Source organism: Coptis chinensis, chromosome 8 (assembly GCF_015680905.1).
Source record: "Coptis chinensis isolate HL-2020 chromosome 8, ASM1568090v1, whole genome shotgun sequence".
NCBI classification, from domain to species: domain Eukaryota; kingdom Viridiplantae; phylum Streptophyta; class Magnoliopsida; order Ranunculales; family Ranunculaceae; genus Coptis; species Coptis chinensis.
In genome coordinates, this window is record NC_141463.1 from 1584168 (window position 1) to 1608806 (window position 24639).

Consider the following 24639-nt stretch of genomic DNA (forward strand, 5'->3'; position numbering starts at 1 on the left):
CATATACTATTATAGTGGAAGGAATTGCTCATGAAGAAGAATTGGAACTGGCAGCAAATGTTCTAAAAGAGTTGTAAGTGAGATATACTAACACCCATACAATGCTTAGCCATTCCTCTGAGCTTCAATCGGATGGTGTCTGCATTGCCTTAAGCTGCTGGGAAATGACAAAAATGAAAAACCGAAGCGTTTTCAAATTTCAATCTTAAGGGAAGACTCACATAATGAAGGTAAGTCATACACTACAACTAATGCAAAGCATTATGACTTAAAGCTACTCCAGTAATTAATGGTACGTGGTGAATTCGTTAAGGGAACATAATATCCTCAATGCCCTCCTAAGCGGCCTATTGTGCCTTGATCAAATTCTGTTCGCCCTTTGAAAATTATTTCATTATGATCCTATGATGTGGAGGGAAAGCTCAACTTCAAGATGTTTATTACCAACAATAATCGTGCACAACTTTCAATCCTTTAAACATGAGATCCTTTTGAAATCAAGCCCAAACGCACTTATATAGATTGACAGAAACAAAATCTTCTTCAAAATGCGTTACGAAGAGTATCATAATTAAAAGTGCATCTCCATTTCGGTAAAAGAGGACTTTTTCGTTCTATTGTTTCTGACTTTGTATTATGGATTTATGGGTTTGTAGACTTAGAAGGGTCTACAAATTTTTCTCTTTCTCTCATGTCTATCTGTGAATTCTTCATCAACAAAATTCAACCAGTGTCAATTGATCATCAGCATTGCTTCAAGAACTTATCTTAACCACACACTTGGTCTTTGATAATGGTAAGTGTTGTTGGCCTACTTATACAATTTTTTTCTTAGTTTGTACTGTCAGTCCACATTGTCTCAATTCATGTATTTCTATGTATTTCTTTGGTTCATCTAGGCATACTCAATGTTGGTTCCTCCATAGCTAGAATCATTATTATCAATGGACTTCTTTTCTGTATGTCGTATCCATGGGGATGCTGCAAGAAGTGAATGCAACATGTACTGTTTGGATTGCAATGTCACTGCTGCATTTTGCTTCTATTGTCTATCATCAAGACAGAAAGATCATTCTGTAATTCAAGTAGGTCATTATTTTTTGCTCCTTCGTGTTCCTTCACTTCAATGACGTAAAAAATCAATATATTCTCAAGCTCAATACTGTTAGTCGTTGAGTTAATTATTCTTTTTGTGTTTTTGTTTAAGTTCCCCCACGAAGATGTGATGCCAGAAAGTTTTCTGATATTAGGTTATTTGAAAATAGTATTTTTTCCATTAAAAATATAAATAGAAAATGTGTCGCATTTCATGGTTGTAGCATTTTTTAATTCTCCATCAATGCTATCTTTCTCATGAGATGCGAATCTACTTAAGAGTACTTAGAGGTTGGGGATGAGAAGACAACACTTATGTTGTGAAAGAGTTAAGCCCCTATCTTTACCTTTTGGAAAGTGAGTTAAGCCCCATTATATTAATCTCGAGTTAAGCAAATCTAAGAGCATATATATGGTATTTTATATAGGTATGGAAAAGTACTTTGTCTCATTATATTAAACAATACTTAATTGGTTGGACTAGCAAAGGGACCAATACTCTGAAGATAGAAATATGCATGTCATGCGTACTTGGCAATGGTTAGTAGATGTGTTAGACTTATGTTAGGGATTAATTGCGAAAAAAAATGAGAAAAACTTGCCGAGAGAAAAACTGCTCCAACTCAAAATGGAAACCCAACAAAACCCACGACTAAAAACTTAAAAACTAAAAATCCCTACTTATTCAAACCCTGACGAAACTCTATTATCTCAATTCCGAACCTTGCGCTAATTGATTCCCCACCTCAAATCAAAACTATATTAGAGATTGTTACAACTATTCCTACCATTGGTGAGTCTTTATTGCTCAGGTTTATTATTTAGATGTAACAGTTAGTTAAAGATCTGGAAGTTAATATACAAAAAATTATCTAAATCTTCATGAAATTATTATTTGCAGGTTTCAATGTGGAGACTGTTGAATACAAGAACATCAGCTTCACTGTTTGGGATGTTGGGGGTTAGGACAAGGTATTGTTTCTACTTATTTTATATTACATTGCATAACATCATTAATCGCGGAAAAGTCTTTGCTCACCAATATATCATCTTCAGCCTTGAAATGTGAAATGGAATACCCTTCTGGCCTGTTTAATTGGATGGATGACTGTATACAAAAATACTATCATAATCGTGGTTTTTAACTATAATGGTATTTATCTATACTATAATTAATATAATTAATACTATTATCTATATATATAATAGCAGTCCCTTTTTAAGCCCTTTAAAGGTGTCTACGTCGACAGGGGGATTACGAAAAATCAAGAGAGAAAAATTGCGAGTCTGCGATACATGTCTCCAATAAAAACTCCGAAACTTAGGGATCCAGTTGAAGAATGCAAGGCTAAGAGTCCTCTCTGCGGACGGGATGAAGCAGAGAAACCCCACATACTAAAAACCATCTCCCTCTCCCAAATATCCTCCCCACCCCCAAATCTCATCCTTTTCTTTAGATAGACCGACCTAACAACACTAAATCCCATTATAGAAAACATCGAAACCATTTTCACAAGTTTTTAATTTTAAACCATATTCACAAGTTTTTGAATAGACCCCCTCTTTGACGAACACTTTCCAAGCTTTTACGTATTTTGTTTAATTATTCTAAAGGTAAGTTTTTAAAGATTTTGAACGAAAATATTCCAGGTGAGTGGTCAATTGCATTTTGTTTTCCTTAATCTTTGTTTTCATTTGATGTGAACAATGGTTTTTACCTGATATCAATGTTTTTTAATACTTGGCCTGACAAGAGAAATGAATTGATTTAGGCTATGTTTCATGTGATTAAATGCAATAGAGAGACAATTCATATCTGCCAAAAAGATTAAGGATACGACAAGTGAACCATGGTAAGCTGCCAAAAAATTTCCCAATTATTTGGCTTCCGTCATGCACAATTGTTATGGCTCTTTCCCACATTCCATAGATATTTGGCTTTAAAAAGATGTTTTCTAAAGTGATTGAATTTGAAACTATTAGAAAATGAACTGAGAGGAAGAAGAGCAAAACAGTTAGCTCCAAGTCAAACAAAGCGAAGACAACACTGAAGAGGATCTTAGCTTATGGGCAGGAATCTTTGCAAACTTTGTCAAGAAAGTCAGTTGCTCTACCTGGGGCCACATCTTCCAAGAATTGTGAGTGAATCAAGGGCATCCCTTTGACAAACTATTTGAGGCTTTCAACGATTCTATTATGGCATGGCTATGCTAATACCCGATACCCATTAACCAATGCCGAAAGGTTTAGATACAATATATTAAAACTTCTGTATGAACTTTTGTGGTTTTGTCTCTCTATATTATTTTATGAATCCCAAATTTAATTAGAGTTTCCCGCCATCTCCAAGGAACTAACTCGAAGCATATTGGATTCGTTTGGCAGAATGTGCAAGAAGACGCGTGTTTCTTCACATTAAAAATCGGATCACCTCTGTTCAAGGTGTGTTCTTCTCTATTTCAAAATTCCAATACCTTTAGCAGCATGTGCGTGTTCACAAGTTAAAGTGATATGAATAAAAGATTTCATTTTTAATAGGTTTATTGTTTTGGCTTAGTTAGTTATTCTTCTTTTATTGCTTTTCTCATATTGTAGTTTTATATGAATTAAATCTATTTTAATGTAGAAGAATTGGATCTATTTCAATTTAGAATGATGCATACATTTGATTGTTATTCATCGATCTTCTCCACTCAAATAATTTTTTTTTTTCTTTTTTTTTTAGCACGTGTTAAAGAGTACTATAATAGTAGAATGACATAAGTAAGCTTATTTTAGTTATTTTATAGGATGCGACCGTTTCCTCAAAAGTGTTTAGCTCCAAAGGTTTTCATGTCCGTTATTACTTTTTTTTATATAATTATATGATATTGGATAAACCTATCATAGTCCTTGGTGTGAGACATTATTTCAAAACCCAACAAAAATTCTCCGGTTTGCAATGGATTGTCTCAAGCTAAATCAACCTAGATCATCTTTGAGCAAAATTTTCAAAAATTGGGGTTTTGATTTCCATTCTTCTATTTCTTAGGGTTTTAATTTTGACTTTTGTTTTTATTTATATTTTCTTACTTTGTTTTTTTGGGTTTTAGTGTTATGATTGTCTTCTATGCATTGTAGTACCAAAGTCTTCTTTTATTATCTTATCATCTATCATCATCGCTCTACCGATAATCATGAGAGTGGGTGATCATTGTTTGTTCTATTTACTGTCAGCATAGTGTTATTTGACTTCCAGATGCATTTTCTTCCCCTCTTCATATTGTATGCTACCTTTAGGTTGTATGCCAATAATTAGTAGATGGGTTATCATTGTGAAAAGTAACTTATTTAAGTGGGATATTGTTGATAATCTTAAGATTTGTTACTCTTTATGGGGTTTAAGTGAGAAAGGGGCTCTAGAATTTGTACAAATATAAGGAACTTAATTGATTTAGCAATATGAAGTAGTCAAATATTTTACACAAATATCCTATGCATTTTTACTAAACTCTTCTCAATGAGTTGAAAATATATTACATATAATTTCTTAAATGTATTACAACTAATTTCTGAAAAATCAGTGTTATTTTGATATGTACTCTGTCCATCAGTTGATTATGGATCTATTCTCTCAAGAGTCGCAATTCTATCGTACCGGTTAGGAAATAAGTGCAGTTCTCACTTTCCTTGAATGAGATCCGTATTTAACGTTCCTATCAAAGTGGTAAGTCTCCACTTTACTCAGCTTTTTACATGTCAAACCAGTATTGATTTTTTCTAAATTGCATTATACCTAGGATAAGCTAGATTGATTATCCTTTCAAGATTTATCAAGTGCCTATCACAACTGATAAACGTTGGATCTCTCATGTTGTTGGACTATAGAGAACTGCATATGCTGGTTTAATTCTAGGTGTGAAAGCACATAAATGTAGTTGTTCCAAGTCACCATCATTAGTTGTTCCGATCCTTGCATGTTGTCGTCTGAAGACCGGAAGCCTAAGGCATTGGCCCTGACAATATATATTCTGCTTGCAATCTTGCATTGCCGCAGTCTCTTTTTAATTGGTGTCGATGGATAACTTTGGGTTTAGGAACATTATAATCATGGAAAAAACCATTGAACACACTGAGTATTAAAATATATAAAATGGTAAGTACCGGGTAGTGGACATTGTCAATGGTTGCTTCTATCGTTTTAATATATGATTGAAGTGATACAATCTAAGGATTAACCACTTGGAATGCTAATACCCATGCCCATTAACCAATGACATCGACTGTACCCACTGGATGCATATTAGCATTAGAATAATTATAATGACGAGGTAGTTTGGAGATGGTGAAATTTTTAAGTGAGAAAGGTTTATAGCTGCCAAATTCTCTAAATGGTTGTTATTCCGTTGGCATTACTGCAGAATGACCTTGCACAGAAAGTTATTTCTACTTCATTGCCTGAGTTAACCTGTTTCTTTATTCAATTGGCCCCTTTAATCTCACATCCTTTTATAATTTGATAGCAGAAGCATATTAGTCTGTGCTTTTGGTGTATTCCAATCTCTTTTCTTGAAGAATGCAGTGATCCTTAGGTAGTTAATAATTGATATATCTATTGGACCTTTTGAATGATGATATGTTTTTATGTCATTCTCAGGTTTTCACCTGCTACGGTGCCACAGTTGAATTGGTTGGGATAACTGAAACTAACTACACTACTGATGAGGTATATATATGCTGATGGGACTCATTCAACACTTTTCAACTTAAATTTACCTTAATTGTTTTTTTTTCAAGGATGAGTTGATTTATTTTGAAATATATGATTTTAGACACCAATGATCAGCTATGTAAATGCCCATGATGTTCTGGAAGGAAGAAGGAATTGTGCCAAAGCATCCCCAATTCGTGATTCTGATACTTCTCAGGTATTAATTACCTATTAAATTGATAGTTGACTGTGGTTTATTTCACACTTTTGTTGTATCTTCAGCTGGGGATGTATGGTCATGGGGTATGGAAAAAGGTCTTGGTCCATGCCCAGATGCAAGTTTCATTGGTACTGATGCTGGGGATGCGCTCTCTGCTCTGTGGATTCCGTGTAATGAATATAGCTCTAAGTTTGTTGATCCCCTCCAAGTTGTATGTGGAGCTGCCCATACTATAATTGTTGCTCACAGTGGGTATGGGCTTTGGCCATCGGGAACAGGAAGGAATGGTGCTCTTGGAAGTGGTAATACAGCTGATAGTTATGCTCCCTGCAGTGTGATGTGACCACCACTGGATGAGGACTTCCAGGATGCTTTGGAGTTTGTTGGTGAAGAAGCAAGAATACAAGATGAGGAACCAGGACGGTTGGCAGAGATAGATAAAAAATTATCTTTGGCCATGGAAGAGATTTAGCATCTTCGATCCAAGTTGACTCTAACTGAGCGCTATGTTAGCATACTACATGGCTCTATATTTGGTGGACTATCGAAATTCTTTAAGCATTTGTTTTACTTATGAAAATTCATTTAGCATTACCATAGGAAGGTAGGGAGTCTACCTGATTTTTCTATTAATTCTCTCGAGGATAATGCAGGGGTTGGTGGTGCAAGACTAAGAAAATTCTCTAGTAGGAGTATTGGATTCTTTAGCAGCCTCACAAGCCCGACTATCGGCATGGGAAGGAGCATGTATAGGGGATGCAGTGCACCCTTGACATGCAAGGTCACAAGTTCATTGGCGGCAGTCATGGCTCAGATGTTGTCACACAGGGCAACTCATGTATGGGTGATTGAGGCTGAGGATGAGGAAAGTTTGGTTGGGGTCGTGGGTTATGCTGACATTCTGGCTGCTGCTATCAGGCATCCTGCTACAGTTATCCCTGCAACTCTTTGATGTGAGCGGCTTGAAACTGAAGATTACATTTTGTGGATTTGGTTGTCAAGCAACGATTCAGCCATGTATGATGTGTATTCTGTTGGCATGTTTTGGTGGAATTCTTATTATGAGCGATTAGCTGAATAGTTTTGTTCTTTTTGTGTTTCTTCCTTTTACTCTTCCTAATTTTAGAACTGGGGCTGTGGGTTTGTGACGACTCTTATTGCTACACTTGCATATTAAAAAATGTGCACCATGTCTTCAGATTTTGCTATGTATTTCACATGTACTTTCTTTTCCATTGAATTGTTACAAGGAATAATTTGTCATTAATCATTTTCTACATCTGAGTATGCGACAACGAAAGCATGCCCATTACAAATGAAAAGCTCCATTCATTTTATGCTCTTAATAAACAAGCTGGTACTTTTTGTAGTCTTATATATTATGTTGGTGAAGCGGTGCCATGATGGTACAATCGTTCATATTATTAATGAATGAAGTATCGAGGGCGGAAATAAGTTTCCCTTTCAAACTTTCAAAGTATTTTATTGCTTCACATCAACATTATCTTAGTTGCATAGAAATTCAACTCTAGGTTGATCCTTCTGATGATTAAACTAAAGCCAGGAAATAAAAAATAAGCAACAATCTAAGTCAACTGTGAAAGCCTTATTTCTGGATCAAAAGGTTCACGCCTTATACTTTAAATTTACAAACAACTTATCAAAAACCTTGCAAACTTTCATTACAAAAAGACACTCAGTGTGATTAAAAACAAAACGTGGAATAAACCAATGAATACATAATTCATAAACCCCAAGAAAGAAAACAAATATATGAGGCTTTATACATCTTCTCCTCATCAGTTCATAAACCCCAAGAAAGAAAACAGATATCTTAGGGTTTATACTTTCACGAAAAAAAAGCCCTAAACAGTATTGTGAATGTCCAAGGAAAAATTTGAGAAGTCTTATACAATTAAAAGATTAATTACACAATTAGAAATCTTATACAATTAAAAGTCTAAAATTAACACAACACTTGACAGTCTTAGAAGTCTTAGAACTCTATTACTACTATAAATGACATTCATACCAAACAAAATCTCTCCACAAAACCTCTAAGCAAACTGTTTTTTCTGTCGCTCAAGATCCTCTTCAGTGTTGTCTCCTCTTGGCAAAAGCTCTAGACACATATATCTTACGTTAAACAAACTGTTTTATAGTTTGAGATTACACAGTTACTAAGAAATCCGCAAAGGTTGTTGATACAGTCCAGTAAGTGCTGTCCAAGAAGACAATTTCTAAATCATTATCAGCTTGCAGTGAATAAGATCGATATTCGTCTTGAGTTCAGCCAACAGAGATGGTGGGTGATTCCTGTCCTTCAGAGATAAGCAGCAGCTATAAGAGGAGTTAAAGCTTTAGCCAAAGAGAGGAAGAGTTGTTCAGGTTTACCTTATGGATGAGGAGAAAAGATATACCTCCATAATTGCTCGGTTAACATCTCTGCATCAAGCTTAAAGAGTCAATAATGAAGTAGTTGAGATAGTTGTTCTACAGTTCTACACTGAAACTTATTATTCACCCTATTAAAATCTGAAAAGTTAGCCGAATACTGATGGGTTTCCCCATACAAGCAAAGAAGTAAAATACATGGAAGGGGACTACGGTTATTTAACCTAGTTTGCAACAACCAGAAGGAGATAATTCGATATAAAATTTTTAAAAAATTGGTTGGCATTGTTGACACGCATAACAAATTTTGGAGAACATCAATTTCGAAACATCTTCGATCGTATCCAAGACGTGCGATTTCTAGCGATTTCAAATTCCAAGAGAGTTATACAATTGGTACTGTCATAACCTACACGTTTCTCTTATGTATTTAGATAAGTAAATAGAGTAGTTGACCCGATTGAGAATGTATTATTGTTCAACATACCTTTACTTAAGGAAATTCTTTCTGTATTAGTAGAAGCAGGTGCTAGACGCAAATGTACTTAAGACTACCAATTTAATATAGGTTGGAGTCTCCTTAACTCCTAATTGTTTTGTTTACAGAATAACAAAGACTATTTTATTCTATCTTTCATATATATGCTTCAAAAACATATATTAATGAATATTACTTATCCAAAAAAAAAACTTCGAAAGCATTTGCATTTTTAAGATGCCTCCCATTCAAGAGACATTTTTCACTATTTTTCCACAGTTACAAATTAACCGTTTCAATACTCTCAGTATCTTTAGCTAATGAATAAGTACTCTCAAGTGTTGGGCTAACTCTGTTGCAAAATCAGGAAAATTTATTTTGCTTTTGTTTTTGCGAATTTATGAAGATTGAATTGGGGTGTAAGCATATTCATCTCTGTACATGCCACTATAGAAAGCTTTACCTATCAGTTCATCTTAAAGCTGCATATAAGTTGTTCGTTGTAGTAATAGCTTTCTGATTAGGCCCAGTCATAGTAATTTCTAAGTAGATTGTCTCATCGTGTTTATTTTGATCTTAATACATTGTAACCACATATTTTAAATTGGATGCTATTTTTGAAACTTATTAACATAGGCGTTTATTGGTTTATAGGTTTTGATGGGATTAAAGTCTAACCCTTATGTTTAAAGAGGTTCTTAGAGCAAGAGCATTTATCCCTTCAAGCATGCAAGACATAGAAAATTAAATGAGAATGGAAGTTATTTTAATATTTGGATGGAAGTTATTTTAATATTTGTTATCTTAAAGTTCATAGGTACGATAAATTGCAAAAAAAAATGGTATTCAGTGCTTAAGTATGACTACATGAGATCCAACTCGCACAGGATTTCAATAAAACTTCTATTTTCCAACAACAAAAAGAAGTTGAATGGTTTTTTCATGGCTATACGTATGCTGAACTTTGCATACTACTTGGCTCCATCTTAAAATTTTAACTTGGTGCCCATGTTCTAGGCCATCACCTAGGATCCAAGCTATTACCTATGAGCCCAGGCTCAACCCTGGTGCCCAGTCATCATCCGTCGTTGTAAATAAAGATGTCAATGACATCTTTGAGCGCCGGTCAAAACAAGTCCTACTTTTAAACATTTTTATCTCCGTGGGATGCATTTTATATATTGTGTGGGCATTTCAGGGCTGCGTGGTATAAGTTGATAGTAGAACCACTGCGTTTGTTGAAGATGTGATTTTTGATTCAGTGATATTGTAGTTTGCTTGATTTGTTCTTTTTCATCTTGAGCTCCAAGTGTCAAACGTCTGTTCTAGTTTTTCTGCCCCCTTAATGTCTAACTTGTCTTACCGTCTTACCTTAGTTGGTTGCAGGTGATCTTAGCTTTCTTTTTTGGCGTTTGTCCTATTATTCAAAATCTATTATACTTCTGTATATAAATTTTTGCCCTGCTCAATAATCCTTTATTCTTTGTGCAGATGCTGATGTACTGTACAAGCTTGAGTTGGAGCTCTGATGGAAGTATTTTGTTCACAGGCTACACTGACAGTGCGATCAGGGATTTCAGTGTTGGTTGTTAAAGTTGTGCTCTTGAGGAGAGCTGTGTACTTCGTGTTCAAGGCAATTTTCACATAAAAATATAAGATTATCTTTACCATCAAAGGCAAGCTTGCCCTATTTTTGAGAAAAACAAAGGACATTTGTCTTCTCATAGAGGAAAAATCTCTGATATGTATCTGAAATTGAAGGGTTTGAGGTCAGATACATCAAACAATATGGATATTTCCAGCCTTGGTAGCAGCAGCAGCTTTGGCACCATTTAAAGAACAAGTTGTTCCTCATGGTGGCAAGTAGTAGACTAGTAGCCACGTACTGTGGTTTGATTCCAGGAGGTTACTCCTGCTAATGGAGACTATGCGCCTTCTAAAAGATCATTTGTAGGGATTTTCATTTTGCTGCGCCACTTCATAAAGACCCCATTTAGCCATGCAGGCTACTTGTTCGCAGATGCTGATGAATTTTGCAATTAAGGTATAGTTACTATTGTCAAATTAATCCAACAGGGGAAACAGAAGCATTTTGAGAAGATCGTGTAATAGCACTGGTACACGTTCTAAGTGGAAATTTTTTGTGCATTTATTTTCTTTCATTTTCTCTTTTTCTCTTTTCAATTAGAACAAACACCCAGTGTATGAAACTATGAATATATAATACTTTACTATCGAGTAAATAAGTATTCTTGTGTAATTTTACATACTATATTATTTAATTTACAAGATAGAACAACCTAAATATAACAGCATGTGTGAATGCTTAAATATCCACATTTATTTCAGCCATATCCATTAGGAGATGTCAGATATATGAAATCACTGTTCACAGCCACTCCCGCACTCCACATCCACTTATTACTTGTTTTTACCATCCAACAAAAAATTTTCCGTTACCTGTGGAAATAGAAATAGAGTTATCTGAGTGATTATCAACCTGTCGCTGAAAAGGGCTGCTCCGTCATTGATGGGCTTTCAGAGTAAGTGCTTCTCTGAAATCTGCCAGACATAATAAGCATTGCCAAAATGAGTTCATGAACCAATCCAACAACTTACGATCCCGCATAAAATAATAATCAAGTAAGCGGAGCGAACGTTATGGCCGAGGGGGGGCTATGAGTACAAAAAGTCATCTGGTTGGTTTTTGTCTGTCCTCATTCCTCGTCTCTCCTCTTCGTTCCTCTCAATCTCTCCCTCTCCGCTCACGCCCCCACTGCATAGCAGTATACTAGTAATTTAACATAGTAGCTCAACAGTCAGAAAAAGGGGGCAATGATAGGCTTTGCAGAAGGTTCTACAGTATAGGTGTGACATACCCAAACTGGTGTCTGTCCATTGGTGTTGAAATTGGAAAGACATTTAAAAGAATGCGAGTCCTTTCTGAGGGAAATTTGATATCACTTTGGTTACTGCGGGGGACTACATTATAGCAAGAGAAGTGGCCCGATGAAAGAACTTTGTATTATGACAACTGTGTCTTTAGGAAATGCCACATTTATGATTTCATGCGAGTAAATAAAATAGGAATCTTTGCCTTGCCATATAGGCCTATAGGGATTGAGGGACTCTGCAAGGGTTGCCCGTTACCCGTATAGGGGTTGAGGAATTCTGTGAGGGTTGCAGCCTCACTGGAAACTGGACGTTATTCTTCTAAGGCGTGATAGAGATAGTCGGACTATCTATATATATACACAAGGTTTTTTGGGTAGGCCAAAATATCGAAATTACTTGCCAGGTCTCCTTGGTCACTTTGTGGTTTATGCATTGCACACGACATTTATCCAATTCATTAATAACCTTATTAGAAAAACAACACTGACTGTAAATTTTGCCCTCCATGCATCTAAGAAACCCCATTCAGTGTCCGCTTATTTATCAGTCTGTAGTTGCCTGGGACACCCCATTCAGTGAAGGCTTATGTGGTGCCTCTGGCTGGAGGGGGTACACGAGACAATTTGAGCACAATAGGTTTTTTTGTTTGGGGAATTTGATGAATTTGACCAAGGGCTAATTTCTTGTGGAGTTTTGTTTATAGGTGATTGATTTCCTGTTGGGCTGTGTGCAGCTTTGGTTTTAGAACCATGGATTGTGTATTTATCTGTTTTCTCTATGGGATAGTGGAGTATTTCCTAGTTTGCTCCTTTGTAGTGCAGTCTCACCCTCCTAATTTTTTTTCTAATTTGGTTGGCAATACTGTATTTCTTATCCTTACAGATTTATAAAAAATTAAAAAAAAAAAAAAAAAAAACTACTTCTCCTATTTATAAAGCAATATGATCCACTGTATTCTCAAAAGTATATCCTGAAGACGTACGCACCACCTACCATTAATCGAAAAGAAATCAACACTCATTATCGAGTCAAGCATATCACCACTAGTTTTAAGAAACGAGAGCGAGGAAAAGCAAAACATGATATGGCGTGACATTGCGACCCTTAGAAGACCAGAAAACTTCAAATACTATCAAATAAAGCCTGATACTAGTTAAATGCAGGAATAGCAAGGGGGTTCATAAAAGTCAGTTCAAAGGTTAAGTGTGACAACTAAGAAGTTTAGAATTCGGGTGTGTTTGATTTGTGGGGATAATTGGCACACTCAATATAGGCTAATATTCTATTGGTTAGTTCATTTCAGTTGAAACTTTTCCCCTCAAGAGCTCTAATATCACCCAAAAGCTTCCACTCCCCTTCTTATAAAACCCTCCCCACACGCTTACAACTTCTGAAAATTTTCAAAATATGGCGTTTCCATGTAACACAGCTCATTACCAAAAAAATTTAAGAAAGAATATAATTCAGTTCTCAAAGTTCATTTCAGAACTTAAATTCAATTAACAAAACACCCCTTAAAAATTTGTTCAGCTCACACAATTGCTAGAAATGAGGGTATGTTGTTATTTTGTTGACTTAACAATCGGATGAACTATAAGGGGTGCAAGAATATATAATAAGTGAGCAATCAAAACATATATAAGTTAATAAATCAAAGGGAGTTACTCTTACTGACCTCCTTGTAGCAACCAAGCATCTCTTCTGCTCTTCCTCTATGTATACAAGCATTAGCATCCTGAGGAAAGAAATATTGAATCATATACGTGATATATATATCCACTACCAATAAAAATCAATAACTATAAGGTAACAGAGCATTCAGAATACTTCCAACCTTACTCCAAGAATGGCAGCTTTCATGTTGGCAGACTTCTCGGTTAAGTTCTTGTCTAAACTGTACTAGACACAACAAGCATTGTCAAATGCAATGAGATATCACATGGTGGAGATTGCGACTCTCAATAAATTAATAGGAGAAAAACTTAAATTATTGAAGAATTACAGCTTAATATCTCATCAAACATAGGAATGTGAATTGTTAGCAGACCCAGTTGCACTAGATAACAGTATGCTGTTCCTCAATTGGATACGTAGTACGAAGTAAGAACAACGCTACCAAAATTAGAAAGAAAACAATAAGAAAATATAAGTAGATAAATTTATAAGACTTACCAAGCCACTTTTCATCTTTTCGGCTTTGTATATTCTGTGAAAAGAAAAAATAAATAATACACCATCTATTTATCCCAGACGGAGAAAAAGAAAAATAACAATATGATGACAGCAAAGAGATAAGTACAGTAATCTGAATGATTTTCAACCTGTAGCCACAGATGTCCCTTCTCTCGTGGGTGAGTTTGTAAACAAAACGAGTGTGTAAAATCTGCAAGATATAAAAATGTCAACACAGTGATCCTAAACAGAGATGCATTTATTTGCTCATAGAGCCATGTAAGAGATCATGCACCACAATCAAGAAAATAAGGACAACTGAAAAGCGATTATTTGTCTATCTCTAAATATCCACAAACATCCATTACGAGCGAGCAAAGAAGCTACTTCTCCTATTGCCAAAACCATATGGTGCACTGTATCCTATTACTAGCTACCCTTTCTTTTTTGTTTTAAAGAAAACGAATAATTAAAAGAGATTATACAAGATAAACATTTATGATATTATTTTACTTTTAAAAAGCCACTTTAAATATAGAGGTGTTCCTAAAACCCCAGCAACTAGGGGTTAAAAATATTACTAGTTACTTCATAAAGTCTCATGGAACAACATAACACCTACTGTTACTGCTAATTACTCGATATCCATATACGATGCAATGTATCCTATTTACTAGCAACCTTTTTCTTTATAAATGAACTGACAAGTTTTATCCCAAAGAAATTATACATAATGGACATGTCTTTATTCTTCAAAAACCTCCTTCTAAAGAGGCGTTGCTTACAACCCAAGCAACAGGGTGTTAAAGATATCAGTAGCCAATGCACCAAGTATTTCATAAAACAGCATAACACCTACCAGCAATCGTAATTACTAAATATCCACTATGGCATCAACAAGTCGAGTATACAACTAATAGCTCTAATAAAGCAAGACGATGAGCAGAATATGATGTTGAAATTTCAACTCACAGAAAATCAGAAAATATGAATTAATTAAAAAAAAAATTGTACAATCTAATAAAATGAGAGAATAACAATAATTTGGCAGATATGTTGTTACTGTCATTTTTAATAGAATAGTTGGGTACAAAGTAGCAACTGCATGAGATACAATCCCAATAGATAAAAAGGAGTTACCATCACAAGCCTCCAAGTAGTAACTAAGTATCTCATGCGCTGTTCCTATTAGTAAATAAGCCTTAGCATTCTAAGGAAATAAAGTGAAATAATCGATACGTCTATCGCAAAAAGTATATAAAAATTGATCATAATGAATAAAATTAAAAAAATACATTCATATGAACGATTTTCCAAACCAATAACCTCTTTCAACATATACAAGATAACAACCCTCAATCTGTACATATAGATAGCACTTTCAGGGCACCTCAGTGGTACACATGGTACTCATATTTATAAAAGTCGAAACAATATTGCACTTCTAAGTTCTGACTTTTCATTGACTCCAATTTTATTACATCTAAAAGGACTGTTAGGTAGATGCCGATGGTACTCTAAACGTAAGTGAATAATCAAAAGATTCCAAGAATACTCCCCATGAACAGACTCTACCTACGGTGGGAAGGACTTCAAATTAACATTAACCGTTCTCAAGTTACCTGGATTATGCTCTCAAGCTACCCTAGGTAGGCTTAGCCGGAACAATGTTCCTTGCAAGTCGCTTTCGTACTCGTTTTCAGATAGATATATAGTGGTGCTATAAATAGTTATATGTACGTACTCTTAACAATAAATAGAAAAATTCCCATCCCAGTAAATTTTGAAGCTCTGGTTGGTTAATTATACTACAGTAATAAGAGGCCAAAAAGGGGTCGCTAATTTTACTGATCCGGAGCGGGAAACAACTGATTGGATTCGAGTGATTGTGAATTCATACGGGGAGAGGATCCTAGAAACTACTCACACAACTGCAGAAGGCTTTAACATGCAATAATATACACAGATGAGGACTAAGGCACAATATTACAAGTGGGAGCCACTACACACAAGCTACCATGTTAAACTTAGCAACAAGCAAGAGATGCGAACTTTATCTTTCTGCATGTATCAAGAAAACCAGATAGGGATAATAAAGAGGAACATAGTAACCAATTTTAGCATTAAGAACCATATACTTACATAAAAGTATGCTTAAAACATAAACCAGACACAAAAAGTTTCGAACATAATAAACACTGAAAACTCAACTCCACAGTCCACAATGACTAGGATCAAATCTATGCAAAATTCTTTATGGCGCCACAGAGATTCATGAGTAAGAATATTCTTGAGCTTCTAAAATACATAGATGCAAAACTTATTTAAGTAACAGAGCCTACCGGCCTCGTCATAAAGAGTGATGCTTTTGTTACAGTCTGCCTCAGCTAGAAGGAAGCTGAAAAAACAAACAATCAGGACAGACCACGCAAGCATTAGAGCGACAATCTACAGAGAATATAGTGTCTTTTTTTTAAAAAAAAAAGGGTTACCTTCCCAGTTCGAAATATGCTGCAGCCCTGTCGCAATAATATTCTGAATTACCAAGATTAAGTTAAATGGCGTCACTGTAAAAGTCAATAGCTTTCCACCACTTCTTCTTGTTGAATGGGGCGATATCACCCTATTAACAATTTGGAAAGAAATAAATTATATTAACATGAAATCTACAAGATCTAATAAAATCATCTTGGCAGATATGTTGGTATTGTTTTTGTTAATTCAACACTCGGGTACATAGTCGCAACTACATTACAGGCATCACAGGCATCCTTGTAGTAACCAAGCATCTGTTGCGCTGTTCCTCTTAGTTTTAGTATATATTATATAAGCCTTCGGATTCTGACAAAAGAAAGTGAAATAATGTACGACATCTTCCCAACACAGAAAACATGTAAAAATTGATCATCATAATAACCAAAATTTTAAATTTCATAAATGTGAACGATTTTCCAAACCAATAAACAGGACACCTGAACATATAGATACCACGTCTTGGACATCTCAGTCGCACATACGGTATTCATGTTCACAAAAGTCGAAATAATACGTCTAACATTTCATTGATGCCGATCGTACTTGACTCACAATGCGACAGATTCTACCTACGGTGGGAAGGCCTTCAAAATTTAACAGTTTTTTTTGTACGAACTGAAAGTGTTGTATAACTGCATTGCCCATGCAGAGTCCAGTACCTAATGCACAAAGCACTGTCACCCCATATATGAAACTCATCATCTCTTTCATCAACCCCATCTATTTTTTTCTTCTTCACAACCAAATTTACGTACTCCTCTACTTTATATTTTTTTCTCAGAACAGTCAGAAGTCGTGGCTTCACAACCAAATTTACGTACTCTTCTACTTTATATTTTTTTTCTCAGAACAGTCAGAAGTCGTGGCTTCAGCTTATGTCCAGGGCCGGACTGGAGCCTACTAGCTTGTACGTGTCAGAATTACTAGAAGTCTAGAACAATTGAAATTTCCACATTGCCTGCCAACATTATTATTTCTGAAAGGATCACTGAACAAATTGTACCAACAAGTGAATTGAAGGCTACAATTGCTGTGTCTTAGTTTCTCTCAACTGTTGGTTAAATTAAGCTAAACAGGGTTAGTAGGAATATTGATGAGAGTGGTGCTGAAGAGTTTGAGCTACATTATCTAGAACCACCATAGAGTTATATTGGTAAGTTTTAAGAGGAATTGGGTCTTTGCATATGGGTTTCTTGATTTTGATCCATGGATGCATTCCAATGTACACATCATAAGTATTGGTGAAATCGCTGGGGAAGAAAAGGGCAAAAAAAAAAAAAAAAACATGGAAGTAACCACCACTGACCAGCACTAGGCCTTGAACAAAATTGTGTTGCTAAAATACAGTTTAAATCAACTATATTTCATTTAATAAATTGAATTTAATTATATTGATGCAAATAATTTCAAAGATGATCATCGCTGGACGTCAATCCATCAGTAGCAGAGGACAACATTGCCAAGAAAGAACTTGTCCAGGAGAATCCCACTAAGAGTTTGCCCACAGCTCATTTGGAAGGGAGGGCATTGCATAAAGCCTTGTATGCATCAACGCATTGTTTGAATTTTTGTTCGGCCTGTGCCTGTCACAAACACATGTGAATCAGAATTGTACGGACTATTTATAAGTTTAAGTTGTTTATTTGTCAATCCATTAACGAGAAGTAATAATCCCCTATTTAATTCCAGCTATCTTATTTAAGGAATCCCCTTATTTAATGTCCTTCCTCTACCTTCTCTAGTCTTGTGTCAGTGTCAGTGTCAGTGTCAGTGTCAGTGTCAGTGTCACAGTAGCATGCCATCTATCATATTGACAAATGAGTAACGCAAAAACACAGGAAATAGAACCTTACCTGTGAAGGGCCTTGATGCTTATCAGGATGCCACTTCAAAGCTGAGGAGCGGAACCTATAAGAAGCAATTTGAAAATGTACATGTGAGTAAAGGTGAAACAATTTCTTTACCCATTCCAATCATAAAGGAAAACTACCATATCAATGAGTATAAGTTCATAATGCACAACAGTAATGGCCTACTTACGCGGTTTTGACGGCATCAATCTTTAAAGGGCCTGTTGGCGGCAAACCAAGAACTGTTCTATCAGAGTATGAACCTGCCATGCATGACTTGTCATCATCATCTTCATCATCGATATCACTGGCAGAGTCCCATACTTTTCTCCTATTTCCAGTCCAGCTTGATCGGTCTCTCCACTCAAATTCAGCCGAAGAAGTCTGGAAACTGGGTTCTTCTGAGTTTCTAAACGACCGCGTATAATATCTATTTCCAAATCTAGCTTGAAACACATTTTGCGAGTCAGAGTCAGAGTCAGATGAAAATTTCTTCTGTCGTCGGTTGCCTGAACATGAAATACAATGAGATACCAAGTTGTAAGAGGGTGCAAACGTGCAATAGTAAAAATTCAAATCCCTTTCTGAAAAAAAATAAAAATAAAAGCTAAAAAGAGACCTTAGCTTTAAAACTTTGGTATTGATACCAATAGAGTCTACTATGTCTTAAAATATATTAGAAGGTTATTACTTTAACCCATATCTCAAAGAATCTTAATTACAGATTACAAAAAAGAATGAATATGCAGTATGTGCCTCATCCACTAAGGTTCAAACAATGCAAAGTACACATTTTCTAGAAACATCAATGCCTCGTTAGGGGTTATCAATGCTTATACAGCTAAAGTTATATCTAGTATAATCACCTTTTTTAGCTCGTGGTGGTGAACGGCGTGACTTTTTGGATCGAGACTGCTTCTTAGAACTATCTGGTTCTACTGCATCCCAGGTACTTGGTTCCTCAGTCTCCCATGTTGAAGTGGAGTTCTGGACAGTAAACACCAGATGTCATGCTTGTTAAAGTAAAACGTGTAAAAATGATGTGGTGCTAATGAGATTGTGGTTGAGATTTGCTATTCAAAAAGGGACTTTGCGGCGCAATTTGTAGCGTGCTTGTCACCTCCCCCAGTGTAATTTGTTTATATATCACTAAAATATTGATTTGACAAAAAACAAAAAGCATGGGAACAAATAGTGTTTTGCCCAACATTGCATCTTTGAGATTTGGATAGCGACTTCTTTTAAAATGTATTAAAAAGCAGAATGCATCACATTAATTCCATCCATTCAATGGAAAGAAGACTAAACCTTTAAGTTGCCAAAACTTTACATATTTTTCCAAGCATAAATAAGAGGTCTACCTGAAATGGCAAAGTTGAGCAACCGCTACTGAAGAGAAGATCATTTAGAGCCTTTTTTGAATCTGTGCGCTTTTGACGTACTTCAAATCTGACAGAAATCTAAATCCAAAGGTTGTTGTCAGAGGACAATAAAATACGTCAACACAGGTGCACATAAAAAAGATCTACTAAAAATTTACTCAATGTAGTACCTCAAAACCAATATAAGTTTCTTGGAACACCCTTTTAATCCCATATATAAACTTGGTGACCATGTCAAGTAACGCGTGTGCACATTCAACTGCTTGCACCTTATTGGTGAACCTGAATCATGTACGATTTCTTTCTTTCTTTTTTAGTGGTTGTGTGGTTTTGTGGGGGTGTGGGTGGTTTAATATCCACCGAGCATCACACACTTGCCAACTATATTTTCAGAGTTTTCCTTATTTTCAGTATTTTTGCATTTTTCTGGTGATAAAATGTGCAAAAAGAACTTCCAATCTCAAGGAAGGAAACTGAAATAGACACCTTTGTTCTAGGAGATTCCACTTTGTGCAAATATAGTAACTTACCCATATGTTCCACAGCTTACACTACCAGATTAATCATAAGCGCTTCAGGGTTTGCATACCTTAGTAGGTCTTTGAGCTCTTCCAGGGTCCTGCAAACAGATTTCCAGTTTAAACTATGCGCGCACAAAGGATTATGTAACTTTTAAGCAAAAATATGGAACACTCAGATATGCTTGTAGCTAAGAAATCAAATTACTAAAAGCATGCATAAGGCTTTTAAAAGTTGTACAAATGATCTTGCTATCCAGTGAACCACACCAAGTTGCCTACTCAACCATTGGCAACAGTTATATATTAAATCAAAAGGAAATTAGAACCTTTTTTTTTTTTGAGTAACATCCAAACCAACTCTAGGGTGTGAAGCATGAGCCTTACAGGTGTGTAGATCATATACAATAAGTTCATTTCACAGTTCATTATATATAAACGAGATACAAATCGAGAAACTAGGTACCTCTTTTCAGTATGTATTTTAAATGTGCTGGTCTTAAAAGTGGTTTAAAGTGTTCGTGCTGGCCTCAATTCCTTGTTTCCCTCAATCCTACAGAACTTTTTGATAAACTAACTAGGAGCTAAAACTTTAAAATACATCTTAACGACAAACACCATGTAGTACAAAATGAAGAATTCTCGCGAAAGAAGGCCAAGTAAGATAAGATCAAAGCTTCAGATCACTATAACTCAAAGAATTCTAAAAATGACATTGATTACTGCATTACACAAAGTAAAGAATTTTCATTGTTTGCCCACCCTACCTAGCTAAACCTAATATTGTGCATTTGTGCTTTACTTAAAACAACAATACATTTTAAAAAGCTTTCTTATGCCTCACTCCATTCAGATAAATATTCAAACTTTCTAAAACAGCTTCAGCATGGTTCTCACTTGATTACTAACAAGTTTCTCATGGTCTTCAACCAATAAAAAAAATTCAAATTCAAGATACCCACTAGACTAAAATGTAAGGAAAAGTATATTGAAACAGACAAAAGAAAACAACTTTGAAAGAACTTACATCATTCCATTTGTTATTATTCCATTTAGCAGCTAGAGTTGCAGTAGTTGAGTGAAAGTAAGCATAATAATGAGAATCCAATGAAGAAGATGGGCATATATATTTCTTTAAAATCAACAAACTTTTCCACTTCGACGACACGTGCATTTCTTCTACTTCCAAACCGAACCTCAAAAATAGATGACAGAGTACTTCGAATGTAGTTCCAGACTTCCAGTAATTTTGGAACAGTGTAATTATGGCATGGTCTAGTGGTGTCAAATGGGCTGGGCTGGCCCGGCCCTCAAGCAACAAAGCCCTCATGCTTTTGAAGACCGGGCCAGTCCTACTCTCATTTGTCTCGAGAGCCGGGTCGGGTCGGGCCAATGCTTAAATCTCGAAGCTTTTACCCGCCCCTCAACCCTTTCGAGAGGGTTTGAAGGGCTGAGCTTGAGGGCCAAACGTGAGAGCCAACATTTGATTTACAAAATAAATTTATAAATATTAGTTAAAAATAATAAAATTGAATGCACTTCACAATTAAACTTTAAAACTACTAAAAAATACTTGTTAAAATTGTATTAGTCAGTTAAGATCAACTAAATTCATTTAATAAAATATTATAATAAAATTATAAAGTTGACAAACTTAAGAGATAAACATTATTTTAAGTGATTTTTAGCGTATCTACTATTTATATACTAAAGCAGAGACCTCTAATAGAGGATTTTCTCTCTCCTATGTGGCACTCTAATATGAGAGTTAGTTTTTTGCTCTCTCCTATGTGGCACTATAATATGAAAGATAATCTTTTCTAATAGTGTACAATCCCATATACATCGAACCTCTTTGGAGTTTGGAGAGTTTGAGTATATTTCTAATTCTTATATTTGGAGAGTTTGAGTGTATTTCTAATTTTTATATAATTGATAAAATAAAAAAAAAATTGCTAAAAAATAGGTGATTTGTAAAAGGTAATTTCCTATTACGAATCAAATACTTTTAGTGCTCCAATTCTTATATATTTAATCAAATAAAAAAATTGCTAAAAAATATGTGATTTGTATAAACTAATTCCCTATTACAAATCATACAATTTTAGTGTCTATGATAAAGCAACGACTTATTTCAAATATATCTTTAACATAGCCTCAAAACATAGTTAAAAACAATTATACAAAAAAAATAACATCACAAAATATATAATAAAAAATGAAAAAAAAAAAAAAAAAAACGACAAAGCAATAATGACAAATATTTCAAAAAATATATAATACTAAATGAAACTAACGTCAAAAAACAATTAATGGGGAACCGAAAACTGGATGTAAATGCATCGAACTAACCTCAAATAATATTTAACGAGAAATTGGAAATTGGATGCAAATGCAAGCATTAAACTAATCTTAAAAAGTAATTAATAGAAAATTGGAATATGGATACAACTGCATTAAACTAACCTCAAATAATAATAAAAAGAAAATCAAAACTTGGATACAAATATATCAAACTAACAAAAAAAAAAATTGTCGAAAAATCGGAAACTGGATGCAAATACATTGAGCTAACCCTCAAAGATTAAATTAACGGAAAAATCGTAAATGGATGCAATTTGCATTGAACTAACCTCAAAGAAAAATTAATTATAAATTGGAAATATGATACAAATCATTGAAACTAATCTTAAACAATAATTAATGGGAAATCGGAAACCGGATGCTGGCTGCTCTTTGAACTAATCTCAAAAATAAACTGGATGCAAATGCATTGAACTAACCTCAAAACATAGTTAGGTTATATGTTGTGGGAATGTTTCAATAAGTATAGTTTTGCATTTAAAATGGTGTTTATCTTATCTCTTTCCATTATGATTGAGAACTTCTTGCTATTCACAGCTTCAATATATATGAATTTCAATCTTTATTAGGCAATCTCACAAAACTTCAATCAAACTTATTTTATTAATTATAAACAACAAAATGAAGTTGAAAAGTTTATCAAAAGTGTGTTACTTATTATAAGAAATTTGGTTGAGTGATCAATATAATATTAATATATAATAGTATGCATATCTGCAAATATTTTTTCAGAATAATTAATATAACAACACCCGTTCGTAGATAATCTTTGAAAATTCCACATAGTGAGTCATGCATAATTTAAATAATAATTAATGGAAAATCGAGAACTGGATAATCTTCGATGATCTCACATAGTAAATCAAGCATAATTTACTTTTTATGTCATGTTTGTGCACTACAGATAGATCAGTAGAAGTTGGTATTACACACCACATTGGATAATTAAAATGAAATCGGAATCTAGATTTAAATACATAACTGAGCTCAAAGAGCAACGCAAAATCATAAACTTTATGTAAATGCAATAAACTAAACTCAAAAAGTAATTAACTAAAAATCAGAAACTGGATGCAATTGTATTAAACTAACGTCAGATAACTAACGGAAAATCGGAAACGGTATGCAAATACATCAAACAAACCTCATATAATAATTAATGGAAAATCGAAAGCTATATGCAAATGCATTGAACTAAACTCAAAAAATAATTAACATAACATAAAAAACCGAATGCAATTGCATTGAACTAACCTCATAGAATAATTGGTGGGAAATCGGAAACTAAATGCAAATGCATTGAAATAATCTCAAAGAATGATTAGCGGGAAATCAGAAACCAAATATAATTGCATCAAACTAATTAACCACAAAGCATAAATAATCAGAAACTAGATGCAGATGTATTAAACTAACCTTAAAGAGTTATTAATGGAAAATCGGAAAATAGACCCAAATGCAATGAACTAATTAATCTCAAAGACTAATTAACGAAACATTGAAAAATGGATGAAACTGCATTGAACTAACCTAAATGAATAATTAACGGGAAATTATAAATTTGATGTAACTGCATTGAACTAACCTCAAAAAATAATTAACGGGAAATCGAAAACTTGATGCAAATACATTGAACTAACCTCAAAGAACAATTAACATAAAATCGGAAATTGGATGAAATTGCATTGAACTAACCTCAAAAAATAATTAACGGAAAACCAAAAAATGAGTGCAACTGCATTAAACTAAAATCAGAGATTAACTAATGGAAAATCAGAAATTGGATGCAAATGCATTGAAATAACCTCAAAAAATAGTTAACTGGAAATCGGAAGTCGGATGTAACTGCATCGCACTGACCTCAAAGCATAAATACGAGTAATTAGGAACCCACAATGAAAATGAGTTTATAAAAACAGACTCTTACATGTATGCAAACTGTATAGAAATTGTAAACTATCGAACTAACCTAGAAAAACAATTGACAAGAAATCAGAAACTGGATGCAGATATATTGAACTAACCTTAAAGAGTAATTAACGGGAG

The 24639-nt window shown here is 34.6% G+C and overlaps 2 protein-coding genes and 3 long non-coding RNA genes across 36 annotated transcripts; 2 read left to right on the plus strand and 3 right to left on the minus strand.

Annotated features, from left to right (window-relative positions):
• The first annotated feature begins 91 nt into the window (after nucleotides 1–91).
• On the plus strand, nucleotides 92–7238 carry LOC147479238 (protein CLP1 homolog). Of its 26 annotated transcripts, XM_086575630.1 has the most exons (11): nucleotides 92–230; nucleotides 657–796; nucleotides 900–1085; nucleotides 1997–2067; nucleotides 2868–2948; nucleotides 3079–3233; nucleotides 3481–3537; nucleotides 4689–4801; nucleotides 5732–5800; nucleotides 5907–6002; nucleotides 6068–7238. In XM_086575630.1, exons 8-11 carry the CDS (start codon nucleotides 4769–4771, stop codon nucleotides 6239–6241), a joined length of 372 nt encoding a protein of 123 aa, XP_086431756.1. In that variant the 5' UTR covers nucleotides 92–230; nucleotides 657–796; nucleotides 900–1085; nucleotides 1997–2067; nucleotides 2868–2948; nucleotides 3079–3233; nucleotides 3481–3537; nucleotides 4689–4768; the 3' UTR covers nucleotides 6242–7238. The 26 variants fall into 26 exon arrangements, 21 of the variants coding, with proteins under 21 accessions (XP_086431756.1, XP_086431743.1, XP_086431748.1 ...); XR_015203613.1 differs by having other exon boundaries at nucleotides 2897–2948; nucleotides 5907–7238; XM_086575617.1 differs by lacking the exon at nucleotides 4689–4801.
• Nucleotides 7239–7889: 651 nt separating this feature from the next.
• Nucleotides 7890–8617, minus strand: LOC147479239 (uncharacterized). The gene is made up of 2 exons (XR_015206089.1): nucleotides 8400–8617; nucleotides 7890–8326 (listed from the first exon to the last, which is right to left on the minus strand). It is a non-coding gene; the product is annotated as an uncharacterized LOC147479239 (long non-coding RNA).
• Nucleotides 8618–8886: 269 nt separating this feature from the next.
• On the plus strand, nucleotides 8887–11860 carry LOC147479240 (uncharacterized). Its single transcript, XR_015206090.1, has 2 exons — nucleotides 8887–9296; nucleotides 10369–11860. It is a non-coding gene; the product is annotated as an uncharacterized LOC147479240 (long non-coding RNA).
• LOC147479241 (uncharacterized) lies at nucleotides 11179–16717 on the minus strand. 7 transcript variants are annotated; one of them, XR_015206084.1, is made up of 7 exons: nucleotides 16437–16717; nucleotides 16287–16342; nucleotides 14094–14155; nucleotides 13945–13978; nucleotides 13607–13671; nucleotides 13448–13507; nucleotides 11179–11337 (listed from the first exon to the last, which is right to left on the minus strand). It is a non-coding gene; the product is annotated as an uncharacterized LOC147479241 (long non-coding RNA). The 7 variants fall into 7 exon arrangements; XR_015206082.1 differs by having other exon boundaries at nucleotides 13607–13666; nucleotides 16437–16687; XR_015206081.1 differs by having other exon boundaries at nucleotides 11179–11439; nucleotides 16437–16676.
• Nucleotides 16718–17826: 1109 nt separating this feature from the next.
• Nucleotides 17827–21482, minus strand: LOC147479242 (uncharacterized). The gene is made up of 7 exons (XM_086580995.1): nucleotides 21257–21482; nucleotides 20301–20330; nucleotides 19691–19789; nucleotides 19196–19316; nucleotides 18520–18838; nucleotides 18333–18387; nucleotides 17827–18062 (listed from the first exon to the last, which is right to left on the minus strand). Exons 1-7 carry the CDS (start codon nucleotides 21401–21403, stop codon nucleotides 17988–17990), a joined length of 846 nt encoding a protein of 281 aa, XP_086437121.1. The 5' UTR covers nucleotides 21404–21482; the 3' UTR covers nucleotides 17827–17987.
• Nucleotides 21483–24639: the final 3157 nt, after the last annotated feature.